At 47.2% G+C, this 23,105-nt stretch overlaps 4 protein-coding genes and 1 pseudogene across 4 annotated transcripts; 2 read left to right on the top strand and 3 right to left on the bottom strand.

The window, feature by feature from the left end:
* Positions 1-141: 141 nt before the first annotated feature.
* LOC123087524 (transcriptional repressor ILP1) lies at positions 142-3,411 on the bottom strand. The gene has a single exon (XM_044509555.1). It carries the CDS (start codon positions 3,208-3,210, stop codon positions 316-318), a length of 2,895 nt encoding a protein of 964 aa, XP_044365490.1. The 5' UTR covers positions 3,211-3,411; the 3' UTR covers positions 142-315.
* A 177-nt stretch (positions 3,412-3,588) lies between these two features.
* On the top strand, positions 3,589-5,781 carry LOC123087525 (uncharacterized). Its single transcript, XM_044509556.1, has 2 exons — positions 3,589-3,809; positions 4,899-5,781. Exons 1-2 carry the CDS (start codon positions 3,719-3,721, stop codon positions 5,573-5,575), a joined length of 768 nt encoding a protein of 255 aa, XP_044365491.1. The 5' UTR covers positions 3,589-3,718; the 3' UTR covers positions 5,576-5,781.
* Positions 5,782-6,127: 346 nt separating this feature from the next.
* Positions 6,128-8,410, bottom strand: LOC123084057 (chaperone protein ClpB1-like; annotated as a pseudogene).
* A 4,971-nt stretch (positions 8,411-13,381) lies between these two features.
* On the bottom strand, positions 13,382-17,694 carry LOC123084055 (chaperone protein ClpB1-like). The gene is made up of 6 exons (XM_044505856.1): positions 17,428-17,694; positions 16,610-17,296; positions 14,494-14,834; positions 14,109-14,388; positions 13,693-13,890; positions 13,382-13,582 (listed from the first exon to the last, which is right to left on the bottom strand). Exons 1-6 carry the CDS (start codon positions 17,692-17,694, stop codon positions 13,382-13,384), a joined length of 1,974 nt encoding a protein of 657 aa, XP_044361791.1.
* Positions 17,695-18,148: 454 nt separating this feature from the next.
* LOC123087523 (uncharacterized) lies at positions 18,149-20,378 on the top strand. Its single transcript, XM_044509554.1, has 2 exons — positions 18,149-18,339; positions 18,703-20,378. The coding sequence occupies exons 1-2, from the start codon at positions 18,149-18,151 to the stop codon at positions 19,310-19,312; spliced, it is 801 nt and encodes a 266-aa protein (XP_044365489.1). The 3' UTR covers positions 19,313-20,378.
* Positions 20,379-23,105: the final 2,727 nt, after the last annotated feature.

Below are 23,105 nucleotides of genomic sequence, written 5' to 3'. Positions count from 1 at the left end.
AAAAGCAAGCTTGCATGAAAGATGTCCAGTAATAATAATGTAATGCAGAAAAGTGCTGGACATATATATGCCTTATCAGTCAGTTAACTGACGTTGGCCATTACTGAGAAAGACAATGATTCCTGAAATCCAGAAGCACCATGAAAATTGCACCAACATGCATGTAACTGTAAGATTGGACTAGGTACTCATGATCATTTGATGTACAGAGATAATTAGACATTACAACATTCCCGTGAACCAAAAGGATATCGAACCTGCTTGCCGCCTTCAAACAAAAATGGAATTCTTGTTCTATGTCAAGGGAACAACTAGCTAGAGAGCTTCTCTGATTTGGAAGGTCTTCAAAATATTTCTAGCCTTATCGTACTCGTTCAGCGCCACCAATATGTTCTTCAAACGACGAGCCAGCCCACGTATCTCTTCTTCACTAACGCCTGAAATGTGTCTACTCTTGAGCTTGTTTGATAGTTCCAACACGAAATCTGTGAAAGGCTCCAGCTTCTTGTTTGGTGAAGACCAGACTCCTGAAAGTGATGCGGCTATCCTTTCGGCCCTTGTGACCGCATCATGGACTTCCAGAATGATACTTTTCATATGAGGAAGAATCTTTCCTATCAATAGCTCTTCTAGAGCAAGTTTCTCCAGGGCATCTACTGCAAGGACCTTTTTCCACAGACACACATTTTTAAGCAGCCGTGTGGCCACTCCGAATCTGTATGCAGCATACTCAGCAGCACCTGGCACAGTCCTTGTCAGCATTGATCCCCAGGCTGGTACTGACACGTCAGCAATTGCCTCAGTCAGACGACTACACACCGTCGCCAGCAGTTGATGCAAAGCCTTGCTTGTTACCGGCACATAGTTAATCACCATAAAAGTTGCATCTACAGCATGTTGTGTTCTTTGCGTGCTCAAAATGTCCCAGCAGTGCTTAATACGGTGGTGCAGGACAGGAAGGGCTACCTTTTCCGCTAGAACTTGAATGAGGTTCAGATCTAGATCATTAGGGTCAGCACTGTCTTCATCTTGCACTCCATAACCCACAAGAACGTTAGTCCACTGCATGTCAAAGAAACTAGTTGTTTCATGGAGAGGATCCCAATTCAGAAGCTCCAGCCTCACATACGGGGTAAACACAGATGGCACACTTAGTGACACATGAGCATCTCGGTAGGCCAAAGGATATTGTGTTTTCCAGCCTTCAAACTTGTCCTTGACAATTGTAAGGCTCGAGTATTCCTCTGCAGCATCACTGAATACAGCATCAGCAGTCTTGAGCAACTCATCACGGCTGGACAGATAAGCACTGGTGTCGGTGTCACTCTCATCAGTGCTTAGCTCACCTTCAATGTGCTCAGTAGCACTCTTTCGTGCAGAAGACAATCTTTTGGATTCGGACCGAGCTTTTCTTCGCCTCCTGTTCTCTTCCCTTCGCTTAAGATCCATACGCTTCTGGAGATTGATATCTCTGCCAAACTCATCCAGCTCCGGTGGTAGGTTAGCGCTTTCCCTGGCAGCAGTTGCTGCTGCTTGTGCAGCATGCGATGCAGCAGACAGATTAGCTGAGCTCGGTCCTTTGCTAAGAACAGATATTGCTGCACTCACCGCAGCTTCAATCACACCTGATTCATCAGCAAAGTCGGCAGCCCGCCTCTCTGAAACAGCCAGTGCCCGATTTTCATGCAATTTCTGCATGTGCTCCTCCAGCTCCTCTATGAAGAATGCCTTATCATTCAAGAAATCACACATGACAGAAATATAGTTCCGGAGCTCCTGCATATACACAAACTTCTTCTCTGCATCCTGCAAGCCACCCTCCAGGCTGGAAATCTCTGAAAGGGCTTCATTTAGATGTGTGTCGGTCCTCGCTAAAGAATCAACTGTTGTCTTGTGGCTTTCCTTGAGCTTTCTGATGTTCTCCTGCAGGGCTTTGCTTGCTACATCAGCTTGCTGAGAGATGGACAAGAACTCTGCACTACCCGATGCAAAAACAGATGCCCCAGGCACAACCCCGCTAAAGGAGGGCTGATAATGAGGACCCCCCGAGTACCCAGACGGCTGCGGCTGAACCTGCTGCCTCGCAGCCGAAACACCGTTCGTTGCTCTCTGAGCAGAAGAATCGTCCATCCTATTACCAAGCGCCTTTTTGACCTGCGCTTCCTCCCACTTCCTTTCTTCCTCCTCCTCGTCATCAACCTCATCATCCTCAACCTCCATAAACCTATCTTTCATAGCCCCCAAACTGGCAGCAGGGCCCCTATTATTGATCCCCTGAAACACTCCTTTTGAGCTCCTCTGGCCATCACTCGTCTTCTCAGAGTACATGGCAATCCTACCCTCCATCTCATTGTCCTCTTCATCGCTGGACCCGCCAGCCGCGTCCCTCCTGCTGCTGAGCACACCGCCACCATCAAGGGAGATGAAATCAGGCGCCGCATGCCTCGGCTGTTGCAGTTGCTGCCGCTTTGCCCGGATGGCTTCGATAGTCGCCTTATCAGGTATCAGTGGCCCTTTGTCCTCATCTTCTCCATCATCCTCGGCCTCCTCTTCAGAAACATTATCTTCAACCTCGTTCGGCAATGGTCTCCGTGGCCCAATGCTGGCCTGTGCCATAGGTTTCACCAGACCTTTGAGAACAACCACTGGCTCCGCCGGAGCTGCTTTACCGGCAGCGGTGGGACCAGACGAGGTGCTGGCCGCAGCTCCAGCCAGCCGCTGGTGCCGGGACTCAGCCGCCGCCGGAGGAGGGGGAGGAGGCGGCGCCGGAGCCCGCATGAGGCTCCCAGGGAGCGGGCGCGCGTTCTTCTGGAGCTCCCGGAGGCGCTCGGGGGTGTACTCGCCAGCATGGCTCTGGAAGTTGGACGGCTTGGGCGCGGGAGCCGCGGCGGCGACGGCCGGCGAGCTCCGGGCCCGGTCCCTGGCGGGCGTGACGCGGTGGAGGGCCGCCGCGGCCGGGGAGGCCGTGCGCGCCTGGCGCACCGAGGCGGACGGGCGGCGGCTCCGCTGCTGCGCGAAGGGCCCCTCCTCGGCGTCGTCCTCGTCCTCCTCGTCGTCGGCGAAGCTGAGGCGGCTGGCGCCCTGCGGCCTGGGCTTGGGCGGGGGCTGGGCCTTGGCGGCGGGCCTGCTCGCGGGGCCGGCCTCCTCGGCCTTGCCCCCGTCGTCGTCGTCGTCCGCGCGGCGGCGGAAGTTCTTGCGGTGGCTGCTCATCCCGGCACCGCGAGGCGGAACCGGGTCAGGCGGGGGGAGGGGGGGTGGATGGAGAAGGCTTGGATTTGAAGTTGGTAGCTAGGCTGAGGGCGCGGGGATCTCACCGGCGGTGGGCGGCTAGGGTTCCGGCGCGGCGCGTCGAGGAGATCCGGGTGAGAGATAGAGAGTAGGCCAGCAAAAGAAAACCAGAGTCCAAGTAGGGTCCGGACCCGGCAAGGAACCGGCTTCATGTCGTGCTGGGCTCTCTCTCAGACTTGGCCTGCTACCAGCCCAGCTGACAGCCCATATAGCCAGGCTCTCAGACCCGGTAAGGAGCCGGCTGCCTGCTTGCCGTTCATAGCCCATATAGCCAGGCTCAGTTCAGCCCAGGCCTTTTTCTCAAAAAAAAAAAAGTTGAGCCCAGGCCTGGCCAGAGCGTCGTCATTCTCATTTCCCCTGCTTCCAGAACACCACCACTCCCCACGGACGACTCTTCTCGCCGCGCAAACCCTAGCTAGCTAAATCTCCCATGGCGACGGCGAGGCTGCGATCCGCGTCGGCGTCCTCCCTCCGCGGGATCCTCCTCCGCCACTGCTCCGCGCCCCCGCGCGCCGTCTCAGGTTCCCCCCCACCCACCGCCTCCTCCCCCCGTGGCCGTCCCCGGTGTGATAATGACTAGTAGTAGATTTGATCCGCATGGTGCTGTGTAGCTTCGACCTGAGACGATTTGGTGAGACGTGTGACGCGATTCTGCTGCGGAGTGGTCAGCCCCCTGGTTTGATTAGGTGTTACAATTAGTGATTCTCGCCAGTGGGCGCTGAGCTGCTGGTGTCATCCGGCCCGCCTAATTGATCTTCTGTAAACTGAGAATTGCTGGTGTAGGTTGGTTAAATTGTTACAAGGGCATGCGATCTGAGGTGGTTAGGAACAGCACCCTGTCCTTCATTTTACCGACAACTGCGCCTTGCCCCCCCACACACATTGGTGTTACTGTGCTTACGCCGGTTGGAGCTCACAAGGAAAATCTGCGATCTAGTAGTCCACTCTTCTTTCTTTACAGATGCTGCGCACGAGCAGAACCACCTATATCGCTATGGCGTGGCTAACATGCAATTTCCCCTTTTACTGGTCTATCATCACAACATGTATGCCGTTGTATTTGCGTGTGTTAGGAAACACGATGGAGGTCACAGGACTGATGGTATGCTTCTGTTGGTGTGGTAATTGATTTCCTTGTTTGGTTTGCTAGCTGGAGCACTGTATCAGTGCTGAACTGCTGCTGTTATCTGACTGGTTGGTGCATTATGGGCCACTGGGTTGTGTATAACCTGAGAACTGGTGAGTAGTAAGTTGTTTAGGCCCTGAGCAGGAGCACCTCTTATGTTGTTCACTATCACATAGTTGCAGTTTGGCAAACACAGCTAGTAAATATTCTACTGTTTTGAAGTGCTTGTACGAACATGTGTGTGAATGTCTTGAAATTATTTTGTCAAAAGAAAAATGTCTTGAAATTATGGCATGTGCCATTTCCCCTTATGTGTTGCCTTGAGATGTGTAGCGCCCTGAATTGAAGATGAAAAGCAAGTAGCTATAACAGGTTTACTGTGTCAAAGTGCATCTGTTGGATAACCAAAGTGAATCTTGTACTGTCTTGCATGTACTGTCTTGCATGTATCCGTTGGATAGCTCATTGCCCTTTGCTTTGCCAGATTTTCAGGTTCCTGGATCTGCAACATGGAGGCATTTCTCAACATGCAGGCCTAACCCTCTTGCAAAAGGGAACAGCTTTGGCTCAATGGCTTCTCTGTACAGCCAGACAAGATGGGCTTCTCAAGCCACTGCTGTGAAAGAAACTGACCCCAGTGGCGGCAAGATAAGCATTGGGCCCAAATCCAAGCAGATCAAGGAGGAGGACAAAGATGATGGACTGGTTTATCAGGGACCGATATCATCAACCATCAAGAAAGTGAAGCTTCTGTCCCTGTCCACCTGCTGCCTCTCTGTGTCGCTAGGCCCTGTCATAACGTTCATGACTTCGCCCGACATGAATGTGATCCTCAAGGGAGGAGTCGCATCCACCGTGATCTTCCTCAGTGCCACAACAACCGCAGCCCTGCACTGGTTCGTGAGCCCCTACATCCACAAGCTGAGATGGAGGCAGGGTTCAGATAGCTTCGAGGCGGAGATAATGTCATGGCTGGCTACACCCCTGAAGAAGACGATCAAGTTTGCTGACATCAGGCCCGCAGAGACTAACCGGCCTTTCGTCACCTTCAGGGCCGACGGGAACTTCTACTTCGTCGACGCCGACCACTTCCCCAACAAGGCCTTGCTGGAGAGGCTCACGCCTAAGCTCCCCAACGAGTCCGCGTTCAAGAACTTGTGATGGAAGCTACTGTTTTGCCCGCATTCGTGCTCTTGAACCTGGCTGAGCTATCGAGTCCTTTTTCCTGTAGCTAATACTTGTGAGAATTTGTGGTATAAGGTATCGCCGTTGTTTTTAGTTCAGTACGGAGATTTGTGAATCGCTGGCGTGGAATATTTTTAACTCCTGGACGATTTTGAATAAGTAGCAGCAACATATCCCTCTTTTGTGATTGCCAATTTAGATTGGCAGTGGTATCTATTTGCAGATTCTCTTGAAGCTAGGGAAAACATTGTGCGACTTGTTATCTATGGTGCCTACATACTCTTGATCGATTAGCATGATTACCACAACTTTCTCTGCTTGCATTTGAGTATGATATTGCGAGATTGAGCCCTTCATCTCTACAGATTCATGTATGGTGTCTGCTTCGTCTTGCAACTTCATCAGAAACAAAGCTACCAAAAGCTATCTTACACACACAAATAGAAAGAAAAAGAACAGTCATCCTGTGATGAATGCGTGCGTCTGAATTAGTTTCAGGATAGCTGCATGTTTTTCCTGCTTCAAAGTTCAAACCGAGTCTGCTGCGCTTTCCTTCTACGCAACTTGGTACTTCAACCCCTTGTTGTCGTTGTCAGCGTCAACTGAGATCGTCGAGCCTTCATCAGCTTCCCCACTGACCAGCATCTTGCAGATAACCGTGATTACATTCTTCTCGACCCACCTCTTTATAGGCCTCGCACCGTACATCTGCATGACACAAAGTATATGTGGTTATATATTACCACCCAATATGTACATGAAAAAAGTTCGCTATTTCAGAGACTGAGCCGCATGGTACGATTCACTGGAAGAAGATGCAATATACTTATTGGGTCATGTGATTCCGACAAAATAACATCCAATGCGGCGTCCCTTAAAACTAGAGAGATGCCCTTGCTGGCTACTCTAGCAATGGCGTCCTTCATCTGGATATTCACAATCTCCTTCAGCTGGTGGTGCGAAAGCGGCTCAAATATCACAATCTCGCTCAGTCTGTTGAGGAATTCAGGCTTGAAGTATTTCCGAACCTACAAACATACATGACACTGGATCAGCAAATGGCTTGGTTTTATAGGGCTATTTATGTTTCACTCACATACCTGTTTCATGAGGAGTTCATGTGCCCCTTTCGTCGCGTTTCCTCCTGTTAGGTGCTCTGCCCCTAGATTCGAGGTCATAACAATGACTGTATTTTTGAAATCTACGTTCTGGCCTTTACCGTCAGTCAGCACACCATCATCAAGTAGTTGAAGGAAAACATTCAGCACCGAGTAATCTGCCTTCTCCACCTCATCGAAAAGAATAACAGAGTATGGGCGTCTTCTGATTTTCTCCGTCAGTTGTCCACCGTCATGGTAACCATGATAGCTTTGTGATGCCGTGAAAGAAACACTCCCATTAGTAAAACTAAATAAAAGTATATATATAATGTAACGTATGAGAGCTCATATATTATGACTAAACCTTGGGGGTGCTCCAGTGAGACGCATCACCGAGGATGAACAACTATATTCTGACATGTCGAAGCGAACCAACATCTTTTCGCTGCCAAATAACTGCTCGGCGAGAGCTTTTGCAAGTTCTGTCTTTCCAACACCAGTTGAGCCTAGAAAGAGGAAGGAGCCCACCGGTTGGCCACCTCGAGCAAGGCCAACCCTGGAACACAACACGTCATCTGCAACCAAATCGACCGCCTCATTCTGACCTACTACTCTCTCATGCAATCTGTCTGCTAAGTGCATTAACTTGACCTTCTCATCTTGATCAGCCTGAGTTAAAGGAATCCCGATCCACCGGCTTACCACCTTCAAATAACAACATGAGCTTAACGTCTTAACTCCTATCTTCAATAACAAAATTTGTTGAAAATGGCGTGACAAGCACACATCCCTTACCCATGCCATAAGATCCGGGCCAATAATTGCTTTTGCTTTCCGCTCGACGGAGGTGCAAGCCTCGTCTATTAGATCAATTGCCTTATCAGGAAATTGACGACCTACGGCATGAATGAAACCCATTAGTTTTGCTCAAAGGTAAATCTTACGCCGGAAAACCAAGCTTGTAAAATTCTATAAGCTTGTCTCACCGGTGATATAGCGGTCAGCGAGGTGCACGGCGGCATCAACAGCAGCATCCTGGATTTCCAGGCCATAGTGGTTCTGATACCGCTGCCTGATCCCCTGCAGGATGGTGGCTGTAGCCTGTGTGGTCGGCTGCTCAACGTGCACCTTCTGGAACCGCCGCTCGAGCGCGGTGTCCTTCTCTATGTGCTTCCGGTACTCGTCGAACGTGGTGGCGCCGATGCAGCGGATGCGGCCACGGGCCAACGCTGGCTTGAGCATGTTGGCGGCGTCGTTCCGGCGCTGGTAGTCGCCGGCGCCGATGAGCGTGTGCATCTCGTCGATGAAGAGGATGATCTTGCCGCCGGAGGCCTCGGCCCGCCTGATGACGGCCTTCATGCGCTCCTCGAACATGCCGCGCCACTGCGTCCCGGCCGGCCACCATGGCCGCGAGGTCAACTTCCACGAGGCGCGCGCCGGCGAGCTGCCTGGGCACCTTCCCGGCGGCGATGCGCTGTGCGAGGCCCTCCGCGATGGCCGTCTTGCCCACCCCCGCGGCGCAGTTCTTGGTCCGGCGGCAGAGGATGCGGACGAGGCGGTCGATCTCGTCGTCGCGGCCCACCACGGGGTCGGCCCTGCTGGCGGCGGCCGTCATGTCCTTGCCGTAGGTGTCCAGGGACAGGGAGGTCCAGTAGTTGTAGAAGCTCCACGCCGCGCAGCACACGGCCGTCGCTACTCCGGAGACGACCATGGTCTGCATTAGGCTAGACATGTTTCTCTCGCCGGCCGCTGAGGAGAGAAGGGAGGAGGAGCTGGACGACGGCGAGCGCGATAGATAGGAGACTTGATTAATTTGGGCTGACGTGGGAGAGGGGCTACGAATGGTGCATGTCTACCATCCAATATTGTTTCGTGTACTACTATATGGAGGAGTTTTTGGAAGAAAATGGTATGTCGATGTGATGCGAGTACATTCCAAATAGGAAAATGTCTATTTCTTATCTCTCAACTATTGGAGTATTTTAGTTTTGGTACTCTAAAACCTGACACCCACAATTTTCATAGTTTTAATGTATTTTGGTTTAATAGATAAATGGAGGTTCCAAATCAGATTGGGAACTCCATAAATTTTCCCCGCAAAAAGAAGCTTCCATAAATTTTCAAATGAGAAGAGGACAAAAATAAGAAAGCATAGAAACATTAAAAAAAAGCATAGCAATTGTTTCCGGAGTAATGTAGGGTACAGGTTGGACCCGTCTGATCTATGATTCACTTCATCGATGACGGTTATTGTTCTCGTGTGCTAGTCCTTTGGGGCCTTAGCACGACGACTCCCCGACATCTACTACAACAAGGGTTTCCCTTCTCCGGCGAGGGAGGGGCAATGAAGACGGCGCGCCTTCTGCTCGCTCCAGTGCATGTAGTCGTCGCTAGATGGTTTTACGAACATGGATGCAATTTTTATTACTTCTCATATTAGTTTTACGCCTAGCTCTTGTATCGCCATGATGTTTAATGAATAGATCAGAGGTTTTACTCGTAAAAAAACTTAGTCTTATACAATACTTAGAATGTTGGGGTCAAACGGTAAATGATATTAATTTTATTTCCCATATTAGTCTCACCGCCACCACCGGCCTCCCACTCTATATTGTGCTACAAGACTTAGCTGACCCTAGACCCGCAAAAAAAAAGACTTAGTTGACCCTTATATAACATCGAAGGCGAAAGCAAATGGTTTTTGTCTTGGTCCACCCACCTCTTCGCCCGCCCAACTCACCGCATGTCCTCATCGACGCTGATGCACACACGACCAATCTAGCTCTCCAAAGCTTAAATTTACTTTGAAAAATTTAAAACAATGAATTTGAAAAAAATTAACAGCAGTATAGAAAAGTTATTGCAATTAAAAAATGTTCATAGCTTCTAAAAATGTTGCTAACAATGAAAAACTGTTCCTGCTTTTCAAAAAAATGTATGTGAAATTTTGGACAAATGTGTATACAATGAAATTTCTTTTGTGTAGTATAATTTTTTCGTACCATATAATAAAATTTAGGTGACATTTTAAAGAAATATTATCTCATTTCTAATTAATGTGTTTGACATTGAAAAAATTGTTATACAAAATTTAAAAAGTTTGCATAAGTTAAAATATATATTTTCATATTAAGAAAATGTATGTAAGTTTTGAAGAAATATTCATGTGTTTAAAAAATTTCCTTTTAATTTAAAAATATTTAGACCATGTAAAATTATTGTTCTCTTAGTTCTAAATAACCGTTTATTACCCCCAAAAAATGCTCAATGCATATTTAAAAATATTGACTATGTATTCTAAATAATGTTTAAAACATGATTTCATAATAAATATGCACCGTGTTTTTAAAAGATGTCCAACGTGAATAAAAATATGTTTCTTGTGTACACAAAAATGTACATTGTGTACTGGAAAAAGTTAACATGTGGTGAACAAAAAGGAATGAGATGAAAACGGACCAATAAACAAAGAAAACCAACAAAAACCGAACAAGAAACAAAGAAAACAAAAAACAAAATTAAAAGTGAAGAAAACCAATGCAAAAGAATCACGAGCGAAGAATTGGTTATTTGAACTAAACGAGACCCTCGAGCACAACACGTTTACGAGGATGGTTGTGCCCCTTCGGTCGATTTGGTATGTGAGGAGACAAGCAATACATGAAGGTTTCCTAGCGCTGGCTAGCCTCATCTGATGGAGTGCTCAAATTGTATGTCCAGATCTACTGGTATGTTGCCGTTGTGTATTGGAAATATACGCATGCAGGGATGCGCTGGCACTAGCGGGAGGACCTGTTGGAATGACCAACTTTGTATCTGTTCGTATTGACAATGACAAAGTACAAGCCGCTGGTCAGGATCAAGTTAACGTTACTTCGTTAACTATTGTTTTTTTTTGAGGGGACTTCGTTAACTATTGTTAAGGATGTATACTATATGCTGGAACATATTTACGGCCGAGTTACGCCGGCAAGTATAAGTATGCGCTGGTTAATATAACATGCACGCATGCTGACACAATTGATGGTTTAACATGAAGTTTTCATATGGCTTTGGCTTGGACCGGGAGAAAATCAAGCTAGATGGACGCATGCATGTACAAGGAGTCCAAAACAGGCACGTACATCCAAAGTATATATTCTTCCTTCCTCACGTGAGCTGTGGAGATTCATCTAGAAAAAGGTATGGCATCGTGCACACACAGGAAAATTATTCGCTTGGGGGATCAACGCTGAATTGGAGGCATAAAATCAGCAGCTGCCATATTCTGTGAGAAAGGAGTTTGCTGGAAGAAGCTATTTCTTTCCCTCCGCGATCTTGGCTGAGGTCCACCGTAGTTAACCAATCAAAGCTACATCGTACAAGAATTTAGTTGTGTTTTTTTTGGTAATTCCTAGTTGTAAAAGGTGTCCTGTTTCTAGACATTTTGGTGTGCGTGCGTGAGGGCCTTCGGCCAAGTTTGAGTTGGCTATAGAAGCCACAAGGCGTCATGTAAAAAGGGAGGACATTTTGGAGTTTAGACAGCGTCATGTATAGACTATGAAGTGGCCCTCTTCAGGTTCGTTGTTATTTATATTGTGTGAATTTTTTGCGTGAAAGTTGCACTTGGCTTGAGGTCCGCCGTTTGGGACGGGTTGCACGCTGGTTTCGTCTACTTTGACAGGAGGTTCCTCGTGTGCCAAAAGATTGTCCGTTGGTCGTCGTTACCCCTACTTCAAGTTACACATACTGCTTGTGTAGTTGGGAGTATTTTTCATGGATGGATATTGAAGGTTATTGTATCGTAAAAGATCGGGCCAAATCAGCGGCGCGTCCGAGTTTGTGCTCTCATCAAAATATGGAACTTGTATTACTAGGGGGCCAATGCGAACATATATATGATGTATAAGAGGAAGCCAAAAGGTTAGAATACAAAAAGGTAAAGACCATCATCAATATAACTCTAACACCCCCCTCAAACTCATGGTGAATCCATGACACTGAGTTTGGAAAGGTGAAATCGATGTTGCGTTCTAGTCTGGGCCTTCCGCTTACTGTAACTTAGAAGGCAAATAATGAAGAATAACAACATGATGCTGCACAGCGGCACGCACATAAGAAGCATTGGCACTAATATGCTTGGTAAGCTCATGCTTCATGGGGTTCCGTGCAATACTGATAGCACTTGTACTGTCGGACAAGAGGGTGATAGGTGTAGTAATAGAAACACCAAAAATCCTCCGGTAACCATCATAATCAAGTCATCTCTGCCGTCTGAAGAGCCATAACTCTTAACTCGGCCCCCACACTTGAACTGGAAACTGCAGTTTGTTTCTTCGTCTTCCATTCAATGAGAGAATCACCAAGAAAAACACAGTAAGCAAAAAGTGAACGATGATCCGAAGGATCACTAGCCCACACAGCATCCGAATAGGCCTAGAACTGTAACGAGCTGGAAGGGAGGAAAAGACGATGAGAGATCGTGACACGAATATATCATAGAACATGAAGAAGATGACTATAGTGAACTGAAGTGGGAGCAGAAACAAACTGATTCGGAATATGGACATGATAGAAGATATCTGGATGAGTGACAGCAAGATAGACAAGAGTCCCAATAAGGCGACGATAACGCGTCGGATCAGAAAAGAGCTCACCGTCAGAAGCACAAAGGTTAACACTGAGCGCCATAGGAGTCTCAACAGTGCGGTCATCATTAAAAGCCACACGAGCAAGAAGATTCTGGATATATTTTTCTTGGGAAATAAAAAAGCCATTCGAGGTGGACGAAACCTCAATCCCAAGAAAGTAACGAAGAGGACCAAGATCATACATAAGAAAGTGCTCACTAAGACGAGCATTGACAAACGCAATGTACTTAGAATCATCGCTAGTGATGATCATGTCATCAACATATAGAAGAAGAAAGTGCGACCACGAATAGAAAGGTGGACAAACAACGCTAGAATGAGCATTGAGCGAAAAACCAGCTGTAGTGACCACAGAGGCAAAACGCTCAAACCAAGCTACATGTACAAAGATTGAAGGTGACTTCAGACTGCCTAGGAATGGTGAATGATATAAACGATGGGACAGTAGGTTCTCACTCGGCTATTGTACATGAAATAAAGAATCGTAGAACTAGTTTTACTTTGTGTTCTTTTGTCCATCGCTAAATTTGCCTATAATTTAGGCATAGGTACACATGTTTGGTTGAGCAATCCTCATGATGTGATACTGGTACCTATGAACATTGTTATCAATCAATAAAGTGGTGAGATTTCTTTAGAAAAAGTATAACTACTGTAACTACAACTTTCACTTTCTTCAGAAGGAAGTTGCACTGGTCGTGATGTTCCATTTTCACATCCCTGATTCGCAGAGCATTTAAAACAGACAATATGACAGACCGATACGAGAGTCAAGTTGAATTCATCGATGTGAGAATGGGGTTATTTAAGGATGAATTATACAAAGATGTTCTGTGTTGACATTCATAGAGAATAGAACAATGCATGCAACAACAACATCCATAAGCAAAGGCAATGCAGCAACGGTGCCATGCATCAATTCGAAAGAACACACCCTGCTACTGACTTGCACAAATGCATGGTTCGGACGGAATTAAACGGAAGTTGCAAGATATACACACAGAATCATTCAAATCAAGCTGTGCTTACGCCGTTCTTTTTCAAAGCGTTAATCAATCATAGGTGTTCCTCTTGCCCCCTGCATCTACATTATTGTTCTTGTTCACCACTCGAAACTCCAATCCTTTCCAGTCAATGGCAGCGTCGATGAAGATCGTCGATCCTTTGTCAGCTTCTCCTTTGACCAACATCTTGGAGATACTTATCATGATATTCTTCTGCACCCACCTCTTTATGGGTCTAGCGCCGTACATCTGTGACAAATTAAAAAATATGATTAGTTATTGCCAAGTCAGGTTCATTATTACTTGGCTCAAATGAGTTTGATGATACCATTATTTTGGAAACAATATTAAGTACTCACTTGGTCATATGACTCTGACAAAATAACTTCCGGCACATCATCGCTAAAAACCAAAGAGACGTCCTTGCGAGCTACTCTAGCAATGATACTCTTCATTTGGATGCTCACGACCTCCTTTAGTTCGTGCTGCAAAAGTGGCTCGAATACCACGACCTCACTTAGTCTGTTGAGAAGTTCCGGCTTGAAGTATTCCCGAACCTACATCAACAAACACATACGATGAGTGAATCAGCGATGAGACTTAGACCATGTTCGGAGTTCCACCAGCTCCGCGAAATCCCGGGAGCTGCGGAGCTAGGAAACAGGCGCTCCGTCAATTTAAAAAGTAACTCCACGCGCTCCGGGAGTGGAGTTGTGCAGTGGCGGTTCTCCAAACAGAGCCTTAATTATATCAGGGATATTTATCAGTCACAAACTTGTTTCATGAGAAGGTCTCGTGCAGTTCCCTTCACGTTTTCTCCCGCTATTCTTGGTGTTATGTGCTCCGCTCCGACATTTGATGTCATAATGATGACTGTGTTCTTGAAATCCACATTCCGGCCTTTACCATCGGTCAATACGCCATCATCAAGCAGCTGGAGCAAAACATTCAATACCGAGTGGTGCGCCTTTTCCACCTCATCGAAAAGAATGACACTGTATGGCTGTCTCCTAACTTTCTCAGTTAGTTGCCCACCTTCTTCGTAGCCATAATAGCTGTAAATTAAATGATATTACATAAGCAACTGAAATTAGCACTACAAACAAATTAAAACATGCTATTTGAATGTTCAAAAAACACACAGTAGAAACAAACCAAACCTTGGTGGTGCTCCAATGAGACACAGGACAGATCCGGGGCTAACATATTCAGACATGTCAAAGCGAATCAACATCTTCTCGTCGTCGAATAGCTGCTCGGCGAGAGCTTTTGCAAGCTCTGTCTTTCCAACACCAGTCGGACCCACAAATAAGAAGGAGCCTATTGGTTGACCAGGATGATCAAGACCGGCCCTAGAACACAACACCGCATCTGCAACCAAATTGACAGCCTCATACTGTCCAACTACTCGCTCATGCAATCTGTGTGCTAAATGGACTAACTTGACCTTCTCCTCTTGATCAAGTGTAGCTATAGGAATGCCTGTCCATCGGCTCACAACCTTGAATATATACAATCTCTTCCTAATAATAAAGCACGGATTGGGTCACCGGATTCACCGTCGCGCCTTTTTTGCAAAAAAGCACTTACAATTCTGAGTAATTGAACCCGCAGTCCAGTAAATTAATAAAAAAAACGTTTCGCACTGCTCCTTCGGGGCGAATCTGCAGCCCGCTGAGACCCATATCGGGCCTTGGGAAATTCATCCGAGCCCGAGCTACGCCAGTACCCCGCCACCCGACCGTGCCGGTCGGACCTCCTCCACCTCGCCTCGCCGCCGGTGACCGGACCCTGGCCGGACCAGCGGATGAGCAGCGCATCTCTCTCTCTCCATTCCTTCTTCTTCATCTCTCTCTCTCTCTCCCTTCCTTCTTCTTCATCTCTCTCTCTGTCCAGGACGCCAGGAGCTCCACAGCCGCCGCCACGAGTCGTCCGTGCTCGGATCCGGCGAGATCCGGCCGCGGGCAACCCATCCCCGCCACTCCTACGCTAGATCTGCACGGCCCCTTGCCGTCCCTGTCGGAGTTTGCCTCGAGCGCCGCCGCAGGCCACATCTAGCCTCTGCCCTCGTTCGAGGAGAATGACACGACAGCCTCTGCTGCTCGCTCGTGTGGGCCGCGTGACCCTTCAAGGCCCAGCACAGCGCTCGCGCCCAAGCCCAGCCTCCTTGGCCCAGCTGAGCAGCCACCATGTTCTCAAAAAAAAAAAAGCTGCGCAGCCACCTCATGGATGGCTGTTAATTAAAGCTAATTGGATTGTCTCAAAAAACCACTAAAGTTAAAAAAGTGCTTCTGTACGCCCAATATTTGCTAGGAAAAATGTGTCTGCACATCCATAAAAGTAGGGACAAATGTATGTGCGCGACTAGAGCAACGTCGCCACAAAAAAAAGTAGAAGAAGATAATAAACCTGACAAATATGAAAATCCAAGTACATACCAAATTTCAATAAATTAAAAAGAAAAAATCCAGCAAAAACAATTTGTTTTTTTTGCACGTAATTGTCTTCCTTTTGATCTTTCACATACAAACATGAAATTTGACGAAAATTCACACAAATATACTACATTTTTATACTTCTTGGATAAAAATATGTTTCTAAAAATGACTACAATGTGCCCGTGCTCCAAAGTGACTTTTCGGATTAATCAAAAACCCTACATGAAGTATGGTTAAAAAAGTGAAGTGATGTAAATGTGGAATCACCACGGGGCATACATGATACTAATATGATACTGTGATACTAATATTTGACGTATCAGAATTGTTTAACTCAGGAGCAAAATATTGCAATAACACATGCAAAAATAACTATGTCTAAATCACAATAGAAACTTTTCATTATTTTTTGGTCATATGCTATATTTTTCTACGAACAAAAAAAATTTCACTCTTATTTTTCAGCTCGACCCACTAGCGCCTGTCACCAAAGTACAAGGAGTCGGGACTTGGAACTGTGTGCGACACAAACTCCGCTCTTTTCTCTGTTATATTAGCCAAAGATGGGGGATCTTTGGACAGCGCTCCTAATATTTATTTTGTTTCTGGTGTAGTAGTGTGGAGGATTTCAAGGAGTTTCTTGATGATGTCATGTCTGGTGATGGGCCATGGGGAGAGGAGGAAGTCTTGAGCCATTGGGTTAGTGAAGTGAGGTTTTTTATCTCCCGTTGCAACGCACGGGTATTTGTGCTAGTAAAACAAATTGAAATACACGTGACACAGGCATATATCTGTCAAAATAATGGACATATATATAAATTTTAAGAAGTATGGCTACCTGTGCAATGTGATCCGGACCAACAATCATTTCACTCCCCTCTAGGCTTGTGCAAGCCTCGTCAATGAGATCAATTCCCTTGTCAGGAAATTGTCGACCGGTGACATAACGGCCAGCGAGCTGTGCAGCGGCAACAATTGCAGCATCCTGAATTTCCAGACTATGGTGCTCTTCGTAGCGCTGCTTTAGACCACGGAGGATGCCAATGGTGGCCTGCTCGCTCGGCTCGTCGACGTGCACCTTCTGGAACCTCCGCTCGAGGGCGGGGTCCTTCTCGATGTGCTTCCGGTACTCATCGAACGTGGTGGCGCCCACGCAGCGGATGCGGCCACGGGCCAACGCAGGCTTGAGCATGTTGGCGGCGTCGTTTCGGCGCTGGTAGTCGCCGGCGCCGATGAGCGTGTGCATCTCATCGATGAAGAGGATGATCTTGCCGTTGGACGCCTCGGCGGAGTTAATCACGTTCTTCATGCGCTCCTCGAACATGCCACGCCAACTGGTCCCTGACACCATGGCCGCGAGGTCGACCTCCACCAGGCGTGCGCCGGCGAGCTGCTTGGGCACCTTCCCCTCGGCGATGCGCTGCGCGAGGCCCTCGGCGATGGCCGTCTTGCCGACCCCAGCGGCGCCGACAAGCGCGGCGCAGTTCTTGGTCCGGCGGCAGAGGATGCGGACGACGCGGTCGATCTCGTCGTGCGGCCGACCACCGGGTCAGCCTCGCCGGCCGTGACCGCCTTCTGACTCATGTCCCGGTAGTAGGCGGCGTTGTGGCCGGAATTTCGTTCGTCATCGCGGCGCACCACCGGCACCGGGTCGACCTGCTTGTCATCGCGGCGCACGGGCTCCACCGGGTCGCGCTGTTTGCTGGCCAAGGCCGTCATGTCCCGGCCGTAGGTGCGCAGGCAGGTCTTGTACCTGTAGTACCTCCACGCCCCGTAGCACACGGCCGCCGTGGCTCCGACGCAGGCCATGACTTTGATCTCCTCCAGCGCTAAGCCGAGGAAGGTGGAGCTGGACGATGCGCGCGGCACGTAGGTTCCCAGTACAGGATCGTAAACTTGGCATGCACACGACGCACGAGACATTGGCCGCGGCCAGGAGGAAGAAGAAGACATTGTTGGTTGACGCACACGCAACAGACAGCGTTCGCTGCATCGATGCTTGGAGTTAATTGCACAGAAGTACCACAATTCAGGCATCACATGCAGATTGGTACCACGATTGCTAATTTTTGCGTGTCAGTACCAACATTGGTCCAAATTTTTGCAAATTGGACTAAAACGCGTATTTATACGTATTGACTCTCGATCCGACAGGTCGGGCCCACCCGTCAGGTGCCACGCTGGCCAATCGGCGCGTGCCCGCGTGCTGACTAGGACGAGCCGGTGCGCTGCTGTCCTAACCGGCCCGGTCGCACCAGCTCCAGCCCGGCCGCACCATTCCCCTCCCCCTCCTCCTCCTCGCTCGAACCCTAGTCCATGGCGTCGGCGATTCCGCCAGTCGGCGGCGAGGGCGTCCACGGCGGGGCGTCCGGGAGAGATGCCGTTCTGGCCTCCTAGCGGAACGGTTGGCGTCGACGGGGATGGCGGCGACGAGTCCAGCTCCGCGTACTCGACCGACGACGAGGAGTCGATGTTACTCACCATGGAGCAGCGGTTGCGGTTGGCGCATCAGTGGGTGGCGAACCCTAGCAGCAGCCATGAGTTGACGCATGGACTTGGCGGCGTGCTGTAAGTACCCTTGTCCTACTCCTCTGATTCATCCAATTGGGCATTTTTAGGGTTTGTTCATCTTCTGCTTTATCTAGTTGGGGATTAGGTTTTATCCAATTGAAGTGACTAGACTAACCTAGTAACATAGTGTATTGCACTCTCAATTTAGTTCAATTACTGTGGCTCTCCAAATTGTTCTGTACTGTCTGGTACTGTAATTTAAGCTGTTTTGTACTTTACTGTTGCTCTCCAAAATTTGCTTTTGTGCTAAATTAGTAAATAATAGACTTACAGGTTACTTTAAATTGTAATGTACTGTACTGTTGCTCTCCAAATTAAGAGTAATTATAATGAATAAATGAAATTTAATTTTTTCTGTAGTTTGGATGAAGACATTTGGCAAGTAAGGATCCATTTTGATGCAAGAGAACCATTGGAGATGAAGCTGTGTGGTTCAGATATTACTTATCTGAATTTGGTTGCAGTGATGGAAACCCAAGGATTTAATGCATATGATTGTTTGTTTCACATTGAAAATCCATCTTTAGGAGAGAAAGGGCTGGATTTGGTAGACAGTCATGCAGAATTACAGATGATAAAGAGGAAGATCCAGGACAAATTGGTGCTTAATTTGCTAGTCAGGGCTTGTCCACCCCCTGATACTGATTTTGAGAGGCAGCATTTTGAAAAGCCAGACTTGTCCACTGTGGTGTACCAAGAGCCTGTTGTTTATGATCTGAGTGAGCCTCCTATCTTAGCTGTTGATCAGGAAGGAGTAGTCTTTGAGAGTCAATGTAGCACACATCACCCTGTTGCTCCTGCTGGTGTTTGCACACAAGAAAGCAGAAATGCAACTAACAAGTTGAAAGCAGTTTGGAAGAAGAAGAAGAGGGATATCAAGGATTTGAGGCTTATGAGGACAGTGATTCCTCTGATGAGGATGGTCAAATTGGAAGTTACCCTAATTACATGGTTGATGAAGAAGATGTAGAGGTGGAAGAGGGAAAGAGGCAGAGAGAGCTAGAAGTACAAGAGGAAGAATCAGATGATGATCAATCAGAAGAGGAAGAAATGCTGCATTATGAGGGTGACACTGAAGTTGAGGACCCATTTGAGGTAGAGGAAGATAGGACTTTTGAACAAGAAGAAGAAACTATAGTTGAACCTGTAAAGAAGAAGCAGAAGCTGCCAGTTAGAAGAGGCCCAACCACTAGGTCACATTGTAGTGAGCTACCAGAGGTTGAACCTGATTTCAGACCATCATCAGATGAAGAAGAGGAGGGGTTGTTGAGGGAGAGTGATGATGATGGTTTTCAGCCACTCTCTTTTGTCCTACAAAAGAAAAGGAAGAGTAGGGCAAAGAAAAGGCCTCCTAGGAAGTGGTACAATGAGAAAATGGAGCAACCACATGAGCAACTGTGTATGAAGTTGTGTTTTAGGGATCAGCATCAATTCAGAGAAGCTTTGTTGAATTTGCACATCACCCAGGCCAGGAATTTCAGGTATCACAGGAATTCAGATCAGAGGATAATTGTTGAGTGTACAGATAAAAAATGCCAGTTCTTAATGGTGGCAGCAGTTATAAAAGGGGAGAAAACATTTGTAATTAAGAAGATGAGACTAGAGCACACTTGCCCTAGTACCACTGAGACCACCAGGGTTAGTGCTAAGTGGCTAGCACAGAAATATGAGCATCTCTTTAGATCTGATATAACTACTGGTATTCAGACTATAATTGATGCATGCAATGAAAAATATGGTGTAGATGTGCCCAAGTGCATGGCATATAGGGCAAAGAACATAGCTATTGATGCTGTGTTAGGAGATCACAGGAAGCAATATCCTAGGCTTAAAGACTATGCTCAGACTGTCATGGACACAAACCCTGGGAGTAGAGTAATAGTCACTACTGTTACTCCAGTACCTAATGCAAAAATACCCCACCCAGGCCCAAGATTCCATGCCATGTTTTTTTGCCTTAATGGAGCAAGGGAGGGGTTTCTCAATGGGTGTAGGCCTTTCATTGGTTAGTTCTTGAACCTTGTGTGAACCATTTACATATTGTAGAGTACTCCATATTGTATCTCACTTGGAAATGTTGATTATGCAGGTGTTGATGGATGCTTCATTAAGCTCACTACAGGTGCTCAACTACTTGCTGCCACTGGTAGAGATGGCAACAACAACATATATCCACTGGCATTTGGCATAGTTGGTCAAGAGGACACACTTAGTTGGTGTTGGTTTCTACACCAACTGAAAATTTGCCTAGGGGGAGAAGTGGGCAAGTTTGGAACTTATACTATAATGTCAGATAGACAAAAGGTATGTGTTTGCATATTTCATTCTGTTTTGAACAAGTGTTTGCATTAGCTTAGATTTTCAAATTGTTTGTAGCTTAGACTTGTTAAATTGTTTGTGTCAGGGGTTATTGAATGCAGTGAATGCTGTGTTTCCAAGTTGCAACCAAAGATTCTGCCTTAGACATTTATATGCAAATTTCCAAAATGCTGGGTTTAGGGGTGAAGATCTTAAGAAGTGCATGGATAATGCTAGCTATGCCTACAATGAACACAAATTTAATATTGCAATGAATGATCTTAGAGCTGAAAGTGAGGAAGCTTGGGAGTGGCTTACTGCAATACCAAAAAAAACATGGGCAAGGCATGCATTTGACACAAACTGCAAGACTGACTTGGTAGTGAACAACTTGTCAGAGGTGTTCAACAAGTACATTCTAGATGTTAGGAGAAAACCTATAAGGACAATGTGTGATGGGATAAAAGATAAGCAGATGGTGAGGTGGCACATGAAGAGAGAGAGTGTAAAGGAAGCAAGATGGGAGATAACACCTCATTACAGTGAGAAGCTAGAGATTGAGAAGGAGAGGGCCAGATACTGCAAGCCAATACAGGCAGGGGTCAACTTATGGCAAGTTACAAGTGGGCAGCAAACACATGCTGTCAACCTGGAACTTGAGACTTGTGGATGCAGGAAGTGGGACCTTAGTGGCATACCTTGCAACCATGCCATCTCTGCAATAAACAAGGCTAAAAGGAAACCAGAGGATTATGTCAGCAAATTCTTCAAGAAAGATTTTTATGCTGCAGCTTATGAACCAATGATCTTTCCTGTGCCTGGTGAGCATGATTGGACAAGGACCCCTGGTCCAGACATAGAACCACCTGCATTCAAAATCAAGAGAGGAAGAAGGAAAGAAAAGAGGATCAAGGGCAAATTTGAAGTACCAAAGCCAAAAGAAACTTCAAGAATGGGGACCATAACATGTGGCAATTGTGGTCTCCAAGGGCATAGGTACACAAACTGTCTTAAACAGTTGAAGCCTGAGCTAGCTTTGAGGAAGAATAAGCATGTGGTAATAATTTTTCACCTTCAAATATACTAATGTTTTCTTTCTTGTACATTTCTTTCTAGCATTATTAACCGTTTCCTTTTCTTTGCAAGGCTAATGCTCCTACACCACCATCATCTGGAAGACAACCAAGACCTGCTGCTTCTGCTCCTACACCACCATCATCTGGAAGAAGAGGAGCTGGCAGAGGAGCTGGCAGAGGAGCTGGCAGAGGAGCTGGTGCTACTTCTACTACAACACCACCATCTGGCAGAGGAAGAGGAGCTGGCAGAGGAAGAGGAGCTACTACTTCTACTACAACACCACCATCTGGAAGAGGAAGAGGAGCTGCTACTTCTACTACACCACCACCATCTGGAAGAGCTGGAAGAGGCAGAGGAAGAGCTGGAAGAGGTGCTCCAATGCCATTCATTGCCCCAAGGCAATATGCTGACATTCCTACTGATGGCACACACACTGGATGGATGTCCTACTTTACTGCTAGCATGGGAGGTGGAGGAGCCATGTAATGTGAAATATTGTGGTGTTATTTTGGTTAAACTTGATACTTGAGGTGGAGTACTGGTGGAGTACTCTAGTAATGTTGAACTTGATGCTTGTAATGTTGAACTGGATGGATATGTGGTTGAACTTTAGGTGATTATCTGAATGTTGAACTTTAGTTGGTTATCTGAACTTGCTACTGGATGCTGGTAATGTGAGTTGATTGTGACAAATCAGTACCACATTTGCAGATAATTGTGACAAATCAGTACCAATTCTGCTGCTAGCTGTTGCATGTCAGTACCAATATTGGGGCATCACATAACATGCAGTACCACATTTGGGGATTCTGACATGTGGGCCATCCACCTTTCCTACTATTAAAGTGTGACAGCACAAGATCTCAGAGGAGTGTGGGGACGAAACTAGGGTTCATCCGCGCAGCCAAGGAGAAATCTCAGAGGCGCTGACTGGGGCCGGCGGCGGAGATGTCGTGGTCATCCAGTGCCGGGTCCGCTCCCGGATTTCGTCGAGCTGCAGGAAGGAGGGGGGAGGAGTCGCGCTCGCCGGTGCGCTACCGCGAGAACCCAATGGCATACGAGCCTCCGGTGATGTGCCACTGTTCAACTCCGAGGAAGGCGCCAAGATGGATCTCCTGGAGCAGGCAGAACCCTGGTAGGAGGTACTACAGCTGCGTGGATGCTATGGTGAGTGCTGTTTTTTCCCTAATTTTCTTCCTCTTTCTTCTGTGCAATAATTTTTGGCAGCATGGTGAATTTGCTTGTGTATCTTAATAGCACGGTGGCTGTGGATTTGTGCAATGGCATGATGATCCATTGCCCACATTCTGGAGTGAGCTCATTGGGGATCTGCGTGATGAAGTATGGAGGCTTAAAGGTGCAACTGTTGCTAGATCTGAAGATCAATT

The sequence above is a fragment of the Triticum aestivum genome, chromosome 4A, assembly GCF_018294505.1.
Source record: "Triticum aestivum cultivar Chinese Spring chromosome 4A, IWGSC CS RefSeq v2.1, whole genome shotgun sequence".
Taxonomy (NCBI): domain Eukaryota; kingdom Viridiplantae; phylum Streptophyta; class Magnoliopsida; order Poales; family Poaceae; genus Triticum; species Triticum aestivum.
The sequence above is the reverse complement of the archived record's forward strand: the minus strand, read 5'-3'. Positions and strand labels throughout refer to the sequence as shown.